The sequence below is a fragment of the Sprattus sprattus genome (assembly GCF_963457725.1).
Source record: "Sprattus sprattus genome assembly, chromosome: 14".
Taxonomy (NCBI): Eukaryota; Metazoa; Chordata; class Actinopteri; order Clupeiformes; family Clupeidae; genus Sprattus; species Sprattus sprattus.
In genome coordinates this window covers 25,309,923-25,322,990 of record NC_137912.1, presented here as the reverse complement: position 1 = coordinate 25,322,990, position 13,068 = coordinate 25,309,923, and the positions used below count along the sequence as shown (strand labels likewise).

Below are 13,068 nucleotides of genomic sequence, written 5' to 3'. Positions count from 1 at the left end.
AGAGAGAGAGCACAGAAAGAAAAGAGTGAAGAATAAAAGGGAAAATCAATGTGGGTGGATTTGGGTTGGCGCGCAGCAGTGTGAGAAATGCTGGGGAAGGTTTCACATGCTGCGCGGGAGCCGCTGGAAGGCTCTGACCTCCACGAGGCGATCCCACAGGCAGACGGCTCCATTGACAGGAGCGCCGAGGCCACCAGGGCATTGATTGATTAATCAAAGCTAATGTTCTTTTGATCAGCAGGCTGCCCTATTAACCGGCAGAGGCGACGGAAAAAGTGCCATGTTTTATTTACTTGCGCTGGGTCCCTCGTTGGCGCCATTGGCAGACTTCAAAAGAGCCTGTGACAATTCTGTCAGCGCCTTGATTGATAAAAAAAGAAAGTTTTTCACTCCCACCCCCCTCCATCTAACACATACACACATACACATACACACACACACACACACATATGCATACATATGCAAGACACTAGATTTTATTTAATCGTTTTCAGTTTTGTTCTCCTCTGATAGGAGTCTAAAAAAAAACTCATGTTTTCTTCATGACTATTCGTTTCTCATCTAGCTGTCTAGTGGTTTGTCCTCTTTTCACTGTGTGCCATTTTGTGATTTCCAGTGGCTGTTGTGAGTACACCCAAGGAAACTTCATGCAACTTTGGTTGTAGTTTGGTATAATTTATCCCCTTGTTTCCATTCAGACTGCGTGCCCATTCTGATAGGAGTGCCGTACCTATTCGGATATTGTGTGTATCTCACGCATTCTGATTTGGTTTTATATATCTGTGATTCCACCTGCACACTCAAATACATGGCTTAGCCTTCTGGGAGCTGTTGTTTACATTCGTCTTGGTTCAGCATCTCTGCTTTTCAGCCAAGCATGTTTAAGCTATTACAGGAAATAACAAGGAAATCAGCAGTTCAGCAAGCATCTGCATCAACAACCAAAGGCACTGTTTTGGTGGTTGTTTCTTTTTCATAATGCTTTTAATGGATCTGCTGTAAAATTAATTTGGTGTGATATTTCCACATAATGTAGCATGCAGTGGGGTTTCAATTAAGAATGCTACCCTACCTCTACTCTGCCTCAAACCTGTTTACGCTGGTCCTCTCTGGCAGCACACTGGAGAGATGGCGGATTTGGAGAATGTCAAGGTCTCACAGTGGGACCTTAAAGTCCAGAACATTCTTGGGCTCCCCCTAGATTTCCCTGTGCAACAGTTGACGCTCCATATTTAATGATTAAATCTCGTTCAGAATGTAGTGGTTGTCCTAAGCTCACTGTACCCCTAAGGCATCCTCAGAACAGAGTCCGTTTACTTTCCAAGCTTCAAATAAAGCCCAGCTTAGAATTTCTGAAGTGAAGTTGGGTCTGTCTCTTTTCCCCTTCTTCTTTTCTGAGCCCCCATTTCCCTCCCCTCCCCGCCCTTGAGTTTCTCCAATGTCAGCGAACACTTCAAAAGCCTAAGAACAAGCTAGGAGTAGTCCGCTGAGACTCCCCCATTCCAAACAATTATTCTATCCTTGGTTCTGACAGATTTCTTTGGAGTATAATGGAATCAAAGGTCCCACCTTCCCCTTTCTGCCTCCTCAACTATGGTCATGCTGTTATGGGAATTATTTGGCTCTTAACAGTTGATCTAGAATCACGTCTACTGACTTGTTATTGGTGCAGTGAGGTTTACGGCTGGCTAATACAGCCACAGTGGACCTTCTTTTGGCTTAGATTTCCTAATTCACAACAGTAAAGCTCTCTCTCTCTCTCTTTCTCCCTCTCTCTCTCTTTCTTTCTCTCCTTTTTCAAACAGCCCCTTCTTTCCTTCATGCTGTATGTTCAGAGGTCTTTTCCTAGAAATATGTCAAATAAACATAACCCTCTCATGAGTTGTGATGTGGATCTCCATCATGTAAAATGGATGAAGGCAGTGCTTCTCACCAGGGAGAGGCCTGTGTACGCCATGCATGTCTCTGCAGAGAAGGCTGGAGAGGCAGGTGTGGACCACTGGTGCTGAGTGTGGACGAGTGCCTACAGCATCTTGGCCTGCTTCTGAGGGGGTGAGGGGGTCTTGGCCATATCCTCTGGGCAAATCCAGGCCTGTCACAGCAGAAAAGCATTCTGGGAATTTTGCGGACAACCTTTCTTACCCTGCATCTTTGATTATTCTTTCTGTTAAGTTTGACCCAGGTGGAATTGACCGCACTATTTCACTTTCCCCCCAAAAAGTAAAACAAAAAAAAAAATCAATGTGGTCCCTCATCATGGGGGAAAAGTCTGCACTTTTGGGTAGAATGCAGCCTAGGCTGGACTTGGGGTCCGAGATGAAACCATTAATTACGGAAACTTTTATTGCAAAATGGGAATCAATAGGGATCAGTGCCATGTTCTTGCTTATCCATCAAGCTTAAGTAAGGCAGGTTATTTGGTTCCAAAGCTAATCTGCTTCTTCCTTTTCTGTGTCTGCCTTTCATTTCCTGGGACCAAAGGGGGACATTTCCATATTGATTGCATTGTGGTTGTGGTTTTCTGAGAGGCATCTCAAACCCCAGACTTAAATACACCACTATGGGTCATTTTTGAACATCTGATTCAGAAGCACTATAGACACAAGATTTAGGATTTCATCATTAATTCAAAAGTTCAATCTCCAAGTATTGATTACATGCATTCTAAATGATTGAGTTATTGCATTCAGCTCTCATGAGTGCAATTTACAGTCACTCTGACACTGCTAAACTATTCTCAAATGCTTTTAACCTAAATGAAATACCTTGCATGTAATTCCTTTAATGACAATTATTTAAATTAAGGTTTTTTTTCTAGAATATTTGCATGACAAAACCAGGCAGCTTTCACAAAAAGTACAGCAGTACATGGAGACAAAATAAGAGATTCAGATGGGTGAGAGTCCACAGGAAATGATGTATCTCATTCGCAGTTGATGTAAAAGGAATGACGGGTAATTAACGTTTATCATTAACGTGATCTCAGAGGTAGTTTGCCTACACGCCGTTGGCCTCAGACACTCTGCACACTTCAGAGACAGGTGAGCCTCCGCGCTGCTGTTTGATCTCTCATACATGTATTCCATCACTTCTCTGTCGCTGGGGAGCCCGGCGCCAAGGTCAGCACTCAAAGACAGGGAGCACCCAGGGAAACAATCCAGTCGGAGCAGCGAGCAGCTAGCCTCGCCTCCCTCTTTTGTGCGGATCACAGCGGCATCAGAAGGAGTGGTCTGACACTAGTGAAGTCCCCGGGTAGCTCCGATCACTACCTGTTTCTGGCACGGCGGAAACCAAAAGCCCACTCTAATTGCATCATTAATATCATTGCGGCAGGAGAGCCAATTATTCCCTGTCTCTCAGTTTCACCTGTCCTAACCTTGAATTAGGGCTCCGTGTGGATGAAAGAGTGGTGAAAAATTTGAGTAATTGTTCCTCCCAACACTTTTGCTTTGAACTTTTTTGGAGTTTGTGTGTCTGCATAAAGCATGTGGGTTTTCCCTCGTGTTGAATTTGTGTGTCTGCATAAAGCACTGTGGGTTTCCCCTCGTGTTGTCTAGTTACATTTGGCTAATCTCCCAAATAGTTTTCAGACAAAACATTTCGTCTTTCACAAAGAACATAGCATCAAATCTGATGTACTGTTCACTGCAGAAGTTACAATGAACCTCTAGTCCAGTTTATTAAGATTACTGTGGTGAGTTGCTGGAATTAATGTACTGGACAGATCAATGTGTTCAAGGCTGATAAAAACTCACCGATTAGTAGTGGTCACTGTTATTCTAAAAGAGCTGACCGGCGAAGCCATCAATTCAGCCGAATTAACATTTTCTTAGTTAAACTAGCTCTTTCCTTATGCCCCTGGTTTTATAATAAAAAAAGATTGCAAACAGGAAAAGTTTTAAGTATTTATGACAAGTTTATCAAAAGCTAAACAAGTGATTTGTTCTTCATTAACAGAAACTAAAATATGACATACATGCCTCCTTCAAAATGCTTAAAATATATCTAGCTTCATGCGAGTAGTCAGTCTCTGCTGTTGTCCACTACATGCTTTGTATGATCTTAAATACAATTTCTGTATAAATGAGAAGTAGCCGTATGTGAAACTGTCATAACAGCACTTTAAAAATGCAAGACTGCCATCGAGCACATGCCTTCGATCCAAAAAAAGCCTTCCAGCAGCTCAGGGGCTTGTCTCTGGAACTGACTTACAGCGAATGTGTTTGAAACCAACTCTGTATCAATCATTTTGACTGTCATGCTTCTAGGGCTGGTCTGTACGAAGGAGAATTGAAAAACATGTTGGTGGTTCATTTATGAAATCCATACAGTGTGTATAGCCTTAGCTACAGCACAGTAATTATTTCACAAATAGGATGACAGATACCAAAATCCCCACTATGTAATGGATAGCAGCCACATTTACAACACTGTCGCTCACACTAGCATTCTGTCTTTATTACAATGTCTCTGCAGATGAACGGGACCCAAAATGTGCAATTTCTCACAGCAGGCCCTCCAGGGAAGAAACACTGTTGAATAAAACAACAGAAACCCAATCAATCTGTGTGAGGTTATTTGTCAGGTGAGTGAATGGCTCTCCTGGCCCTGACAAATTCAGCCAGTTTGTTAGCAGAGCCCTGGCCATCAGCACCCAGCCACACAAGCAGCTAGCATGACTCACTCCTAATAACTGGCCAACTGCTATGTCAACTGGAGTTCCTCACACCACAGTAGGTGTACAGGTGGACTCTGGTTCGAGTCTGATGCAATATCCAGTGAACATGTCATTTGAACAGCCTCCCTCTCAACCTCCTTAATTTATATATTTTTTTGTCAAACCCCTTTAGTCTGTACAGAATTACTGAGTTTCTATTGATGAAATATTGAAAAATAGCGTTTCTTTCGGATCACCTCCCTCTTTCTGAGAGGTGATAAGCGAATCCACAAGTTTATGAGAATGTACGAAAGACTGGAAAAAAAAGAAAGAAGGAGGGGGGGAAAGAGAGAGGCAGGGCACTCTGTAAGGTAAGGAGACTCATCAATCTCTGGCCAGGTCAATTCCTCCATCTTATCTGGCTCTGTGTGGCTGTCAGACAGTGCAGATTTCAGATGATCTACATGCCTTTATGTAAGTCCAGCTAATCGATCACAGACTCCGAGAGGTGGGCACCCGAGCAGCCGGCCACCTCATCACGCTTAGACAACGCAGATGCTGCTGTAAGCTTTTAAAAGAGCAGAAATACCTGGACCTCTCCTGTTGCCAAAACAAACGGCTCTGACATCACCTCGCCTGTCCCACCATACCCATTCTTCACCGCCATAATTCTTACAGGAAAAAGCCACTGATGCCCGCTTTCAACGCACATTTCCTGTTATTGTGGTGCATCACAGCTATGCCGTGCAAGGTTAGTTTAGTTTTTCTCCGGCTCAGTTTGTCTCTGCCAACTTCACCTCCTGCTTCGGTGCAAACTCCTCTCTAAGCTCATTTTCCATTCTACAATTAATTCACTCATTTATTCGTTCTTCCAGTCAAGGGCACGGCCCCTGATATCTTAATTAAAGGAGGAAAAGGAAAGAGAGAGGAGAGAGTTCCTCCGTCTTCAAATGAAGCTGAATTGGAGAGCAGCTCAATCAGATCATTTAGACTCACTTAACCCCCACTAATTAATCCCCCAAACACTCACTCGGCTCATACAGCTTCTAGTTAATGAAATTTGCGCTCAGGAAGTGGCATTATATTCTCCGGGCGTCACTGACCTCCACCCAGGTGCTGATTTAGAGATCTGTGGAGGCTAGGTGCCACAGATGCAAGAGTGATGCAAGGCTGCAGTCAAAGGAAGTGTGAGTGGAAAAAAAGTGGGAAAAGTTGAAGGCACAGAGAAGTTCAGACATTAGTGAGACTGATGCCAAAGGAGGACTGCTATGTGTGATTTGGATTTTCTTTTAATAAGGCCATGTCTGGCCATCTTGCCTAAAAAATAAAAATTCAGGTTTTCAATTAAGATTGAAATGTAGAAGTGCTCTTCTGTCAGTGACTACAACCCACTGCAAACAGTAGGCGTGGCTCAAATGTACATAATGTGTCATGACAGGTCATGACATGAGGTCTTGCTTCTAATAAGCTGAAGCTCTGTTATTTGGCTGTATTGACAAATCTCCAATCTCCACGGATTTAAGCCATAGGAAATTCCTGATAGGCTGGATATCGTCCAGTCACATAATGGTAGATCTGTGGGAAGAAATAAAACAGAGAAAGATTAAGAACACCAGGCCTGAGAAACATGGCACATTTCTGCTACATGGCTCAAGGTAGAAACTTTTGAATACATTTCCAATTAGGGCTTCCTTTTTCTTCAACAAGTGAATATGATTGAAATGAGAGGTGACGAGCTTGAAGTGAGTAATGCATCAAGCAGAACAATAATAGGGCATTACCACTAAACCTAAATTTAACAGCCATTGTGCTCTGTCCACAGGAGACTGCTGCCCCTGATTGGTCATCTGCAGCCCAGTCAGACCGGCGACACTTATAGTGGGGCCCCTACTGGGCACCAGCGCCCGCACCCGTGCCCCAGGAGCCGCTCCGCTCCGCTCTGGCCACCCACCTGCCGCTCGATGTCCGCCAGCAGGCTGCTGGCACCCAGGCGGAAGAGATGGGGGCTCAGCCACTCGTCGCCCAGCTCCTCCTTCATCAGGGTGAGCCAGACCACGGACTCTGCCGCTGTGCGGATGCCCCCAGCTGGCTTGAAACCCACCTGGTTCAATCCACACAAACAGTTACGCGCTTAGACGCTGGTCCAATCCACACAAACAGTTACGCGCTTAGACGCTGGTCCAATCCACACAAACAGTTACGCGCTTAGACGCTGGTCCAATCCACACAAACAGTTCAGGCTCTCACTTACACGCCCTCATGCAATGCTTTAAAACAATACTAACTTCACTCTGGAAATCAGACTTATTGACACATTATTCTGGACACACTACATACCACACAGATTTAAATTTTTTTAAAGACTGACAACTGCCTAAGGTAACACAAAGTTCTTGATTATTACAGGACGGTGGTATGAAATCCTTCTCCACATTAAAAGATTTTATAAGATTTTAGGCTCTCTGTATTCAAATATTGTTAATTCACATCAACAGACATACTTATAAATAAATCCAGAATGCATGTGATCTGGAACACATCTATGTGAAATGTATGTATTCTGTGTGAAGATCGACATCAAATATATGTTACAAAATGGCAAAGAGAACCTACTTCTAAAATTGATTTCAAACGTTAACAAATGCAACATGATGTTGACATAAATGTGAAAAAAACCAGATGCCTCACCTTATGGCCTGTTTGTAGGAAGTAGTCACGGATTGCTCGAACCATCACTATGGCAACCGGGTAGGTGGCATTGACAGACTCTTTTCCAGTTGATGTTTTGATGAAGTCAGATCCTGTGAGCAACATGTTTTTGATCACTTTTAGGAGATGAGTCAGTGAGTGTGCGTGAGTGTGAACGAGGTGTTGCAGTTCATTTTTAGTATACTGTTCTAACTATGTTCAAGGATCCCTCCCACGTCACACTCACATAAGGAGTGACTGCACATACGTGTATGAAGACACATTTGAGACATCAGCTGAAGATGAATTCTGAGGATTACATTGTTCCAATTGCCAATGAGCCAATGCAGTTACCTCACTGCCAACTATAGACAGCAAAACCTGTAGGCCACTAACAAGGCCCTGACCATCTCTATTTATATTCTGAAAAACAGCGAGCTGATGTAACTGAGCATTCATCTGGCACACACTACTGTTTAGACAGCACCTCTGAGGTCCAAACACCGCAGACTCCTAGTGCACCCCTCCCCACCCACCCACCCACACCGCCCGCACCGCCACCCCCAAAGACATTACTCCTGGTTGGTGGTGGGGGGCGGGTGTGTGCTGGCAAAGGAGAACATATGCTTCCCACAGCAGAGAACAGAGGGTGTGTGTGCGTTCATCAATAAACCACTTCATTTTTCCTCACCTTTCCTTCAGAGCCAATTATGTTTTATCAGTGCCCTGTTAAAAATAGAAGATGAAATGATGCTGCTAATAGATGAAGCACAAACTGTGCGCAGGGTAAAAAATCACCCCAGAGCCCTGCTGCTGTCCTTCCTCATGCATCATGGCTGTTCATTACAGAATGGAACAAGATGAACGCTTTCCAGTTCATTAAAGATATGTTCTATGTGTTTTCCTGCCCCTTTTTTACACTGCCTCGCTCCCTCTCTCTTTCCTTCCCCTCACGCTGGACTAATCCATAAGATTCGTTAAAGGGAGTCTTAATTACACCATAATGGATAACGGTTATTAACCACGAGCGACGGTAATGAAGCTCTATTCATTTGCATGGGCATGTGGGACACTGGCAGCGGGTGCAGGGAGTAAAATAGCCTCCGCGCCTGAGATTAATAGCTAAAATTATCATTCAATTTCAGAAACCTCATACGCAATTCATAGGAACAAAAGGAGATTAAGGACTGAGCGCAGTCACAAAAGCAATGCATTTTAATAATGATCCCTATCGGAGCGGCTGCTGATGCGGTGCAGTGTCGTGGCCATTTAAGAGTACAGTCAGTGGGGTCTGTCTGCGCGCCGCTAAGGTTGGCCACTACACTTCGCATCAGGACCAACAGTTTAACAACATCGCCACACAGTGGAGAAAGTTACAAACTGCAGCCATGTTATCAATTTGTCTTCACCCTGGAAAACTTCTGGGATTCAGTATCAGTTGTGCACCTATACAACATTAGTAAAGGGCAATGGAAATTATCATCTTTATGAAAGATACCGCAGATCATCACCAGTGTCTCCCATTGTCCTATTGCCTTTGATCACATGACACACATCACACGCACAGTCTCCCTGATTTAGTCACCTGCAAAGTTCGTCAAGATGCTTATGACTTGGTCTTCATCTAGTCATTCATCTCAATGTTATTTATACATACACAGGCAGCTGGCTATCCCTGACCCGGACTGGATAAACGCTCAATGGACAGCATAACGACAATTTTGCACAACATGTTTCTTATCTTCTCAAAAGTAAAAGAGAAAAACATTTTGACAAAGATACTAAGTTGTCTTTAGCATTGTCATTGGCCAAGAGTGAATTTGAATTTGAGTGTGAGAGTGTTTTTCTGGGCCATCAGGGACTCACCTGCCATCATGGCCACCAGGCTGGCCTTGTAGACATTGGTGAAGTTGGCCAGCTCTCCCACAGCCAGGATGGTCTTCATGTGGGCCTCTCCACAGGCCTGACGGAACTGTCTGATCTCATCGTACAGAGCTGCACAACCACAGAAGCACACTCAGAGTGAGGTCTGATCTCATCGTACAGAGCTGCACAACCACAGAAGCACACTCAGAGTGAGGTCTGATCTCATCGTACAGAGCTGCACAACCACAGAAGCACACTCAGAGTGAGGTCTGATCTCATCGTACAGAGCTGCACAACCACAGAAGCACACTCAGAGTGAGGTCTGATCTCATCGTACAGAGCTGCACAACCACAGAAGCACACTCAGAGTGAGGTCTGATCTCATCGTACAGAGCTGCACAACCACAGAAGCACACTCAGATTGAGGTAGGAAAGAAGCTCCGGCACTGAAGCTCAAACCCATGCTGAGCTATGGCTAGGTCATGACTTCCCTTAAGAAAACCTCATCACACTGAGAATCATTCTTGCTTGATGACTTAACGTAATGTGATGCAGGTAATTAAGTAAGCGTAAAAAAAAGAAGCTTTTTGGAACTACATGTAGGGTCACCAAAAGCGTCCATCTCTCAGAGGCCTGCAATTGGAAAAGGTGTTCGAACAAAGTGAGATAGAAGCAGGGACCCCTCTGGACATAAATCAACAAGCAAGATCAAAGCATGCAGAAGCCTTTCCTCAGACGCCATCCCACAGCTCTAAACGTCCAAAAGTAACGTGGAGTTGTGCACAGAGGGCAAACCCCAACGAGGTGATGTGTTCACTCACCTTCCCACTGTCCAGTGAGAGCGAGGGTCCGGTTGATGACGATGTCTATCTCGCTCGCCCCGTCTGCCACTGCCAGACGCACCTCCGCCAGGCGAGTCTCCAGGTGGGTCTGACCGGCGGGGAATCCTGTGGCCACTGGAGGAGAGATGCCAACGCCAATCAATTAACACCATGCCTCTGGCCGCCAGGAGACGGATGGGGTCTGATATTTACCCCAATACTGATGAGCGGGGCTGATATGGGAGATTCTGGAGGTAATTACTGTGTATTTGTACCTGAGGCGACCGGCAGGTCTGAGTTGGCTGCCTTCAGAGCCTTGGCGGCATCAGCCACACGAGACGGGTAGACACAGACAGCCGCAGTGGTGATGCCTTCAAACAAAGAGACACACATTTCAAACAGCAGTCAGCAGTGTGGTAATGACAGGTAGAACTGCAGCAGTAACTGAGAAAGCCCTTCATTCCAAATGTGTGACAGCTGTCTTAAGACGAAAAACTGACACAAGAATATATTAGATGAAGTTTGTCTTCCAGCAATGGTGAGACATTGCATTGTTTAGTGATTGTACAGCAGCATGTCTGATAAAAAAAAGGCTTGTTTCTTTCTGGCCTCAGGGTACTGTCAGACAGGTGTCTCTTTGTCCTACAATTAATTGAACAAACCAGCCTGACATGGGTAATCTTTGTGAGTCGAACTCTGTGTGGAGTGTTTAATCTAAAGCGTCACTATCACTGAAAAACTGAACAAAATAACAGAAATGTACATCACTGATGCTTTGCTAATATAAATGATATTTTGATGCCACATTTAGTGCTAGCACCACTAATACGACTATTTATCTCAAACCAATCCACTGCCACTGCTAACCCCACTTAAATAAAAATCAGTGCAGTGTCTAAGACCTTTGTCGTGCATGTCTATGCTTTTCAGATGATCACGGCGGATGGGTTGTATGGCCTTCATGCACAACCGGTGGACATTGGACGGCGTGTCATCTCCAGCGAGAGTCGTCAGGTCAATACATGTGACCGCCTTCAGTAGCCATGCAGCCTAAGGCATAGAGAACTGTGATTAATGTGTCCCAAACAAATTTCATTTATACGTCTTTAGTCAATACACTGTTTAGGCTGACTGCTAAAATCACCATAAAATAATGTAATTAATAAAAAAATATGCACTGTGCACTTTGCAACTATGCACTTTGTTTGTTTTCTGCAGAGACTTACCTGCCACTGTTTTTTAGCCACCTTACGCCCTTGAACCTGCTGAGCTCGCTTCAAAACAGCCTGGGTGTTGACGCGCACCTTAGACACCCACTCAAGGTCTACCAAACAATTTAATGTACAAAATGAACATATCAGATTTAATTTGTCTATACATATACACAGACATACATATTTAACCCTTACTATTGTCTAACATGGGTAGGGGGTAGGCGTGTATATTATGACTACAACACAGCCCCACACAGTCACATGTCATCTCCCCCTGCCTGTCATGTGCATGACATTAAACAGATTCATGGTTTTCACGGTATCTGCACAGAGTTCTACAGTTCTGTCGAGATACGAAAGTTCAAGTTAAATATTAACCGTTTGTACAATTTGCACCCAAAGAAACATCTCACTGTATTTCAGCCAAACATGCAAGCGTTTGCATAAAATACTTCAACTTAAATAATATTGACAGGCTTCTGTTGTGCTGTAAAAACAAAAAAGAAAAGAAAACCTAAATTCTCGCCTGCAGTCTGCAAAGGAAGCGTCTAAATGTTTGCCATGTGAGTAACTTAGTGTTTGAAATGAAGATACGCTTACTTAATACAACCGTTGGCAATGATAACTCAAATTATACTGACGTTTGGAGTTCAACATGAACAGTGAGCTGCCTTGTACAGTAGCAACACCACGTTATCAAAAAGGTAGCTAGCTAAATAAAGCTAACAGTCCAGAAAAAAAAAAATAACAGGATTTTTGTCTGAAGTTATTTCAAATGTTTATCATCTTACCCAGATCAAGTCCAGGATTTCTTGCCGACATGATGACTAAGTGTGCGATAAATTTACCAAAAAATATTTAAAAACCACAATGAAGTTTCAGGACACTGGACTACTACTTAGTATGACAGCTCACGAGAAAGCCATGAAGAACGTCTTCCTGTTACGTTTCACTTACGTAATTACGTCATTCAGTATTTATTTGAACCAATCACAGGTCGAGGTTTATGAGGGCGTAATGAGCGCATGTTAGATGTTTGCCTATTGTCTCACTTAAAAAAAAACCCATGTGATTCAATTTATTGAATTACAGACATGATAAGAGTCTAATCTGCCATATGACCATGGCTTTGAAGAGTTACTTCAATCAACCTTAACAGAAAAGTCTACTCTGATGTTTGCTTTAAAACTGGAAATTCATTTCTCGTCATGCAATAGCAATCTGCTGTGTGTAATTATCACTGGGGAGCAATGAGATCCTCGAAGATTATATGTTTGTACACTGCAATTAAGGATAATTCTGATGATTTACAGAAAGAATGAGATCTGTTGAAGTATTGTCTACATTAGTAAATGTAACAAGGCAACATAATTAGTTAATAAATGCAAGAAGAGGCATGGATAAGTACATGTTTTGTTTGGGAATCTTGTCCTAAACATTTCTTCATAATAACACATTTATTTGGGACTTGGCAAGAAAAAAGAAAAACTTCACCTGCAGCTTTAAATTATAGGCCTATGCAGATCTTATCATAAATAGACCACATGTGTAACTCCAGAGAGTAACAGAACTGAGGATGTGCTTTAACTTCAAGGCCGTCGGTATCGGTCCTGACTAGTAGTTACCACAGTGTGGGGGCGCAGTTCACTCGCTTTCTCATGCCTTTGAGAATTGACCCTGAGACGGCTGACATGCTTTGGTAATTGTTGCATACCAGAGTCCTGCAGAGACGCATGCAAACTGTGGCCTGCTAGCTCGTCCCCCTGCCAAGGTACTCCACCTTCATTCCTGTTGCCATGGATTCCCTGCATAATATTATGGT

General features: G+C 43.6%; 1 protein-coding gene across 1 annotated transcript; it reads right to left on the bottom strand.

Moving 5' to 3' along the window:
* Positions 1 to 3,984: 3,984 nt before the first annotated feature.
* On the bottom strand, positions 3,985 to 12,154 carry dera (deoxyribose-phosphate aldolase (putative)). The gene is made up of 9 exons (XM_080851252.1): positions 12,038 to 12,154; positions 11,259 to 11,356; positions 10,935 to 11,082; positions 10,308 to 10,403; positions 10,033 to 10,167; positions 9,212 to 9,340; positions 7,346 to 7,458; positions 6,609 to 6,758; positions 3,985 to 6,232 (listed from the first exon to the last, which is right to left on the bottom strand). Exons 1-9 carry the CDS (start codon positions 12,066 to 12,068, stop codon positions 6,176 to 6,178), a joined length of 957 nt encoding a protein of 318 aa, XP_080707378.1. The 5' UTR covers positions 12,069 to 12,154; the 3' UTR covers positions 3,985 to 6,175.
* Between the last annotated feature and the right edge of the window lie 914 nt (positions 12,155 to 13,068).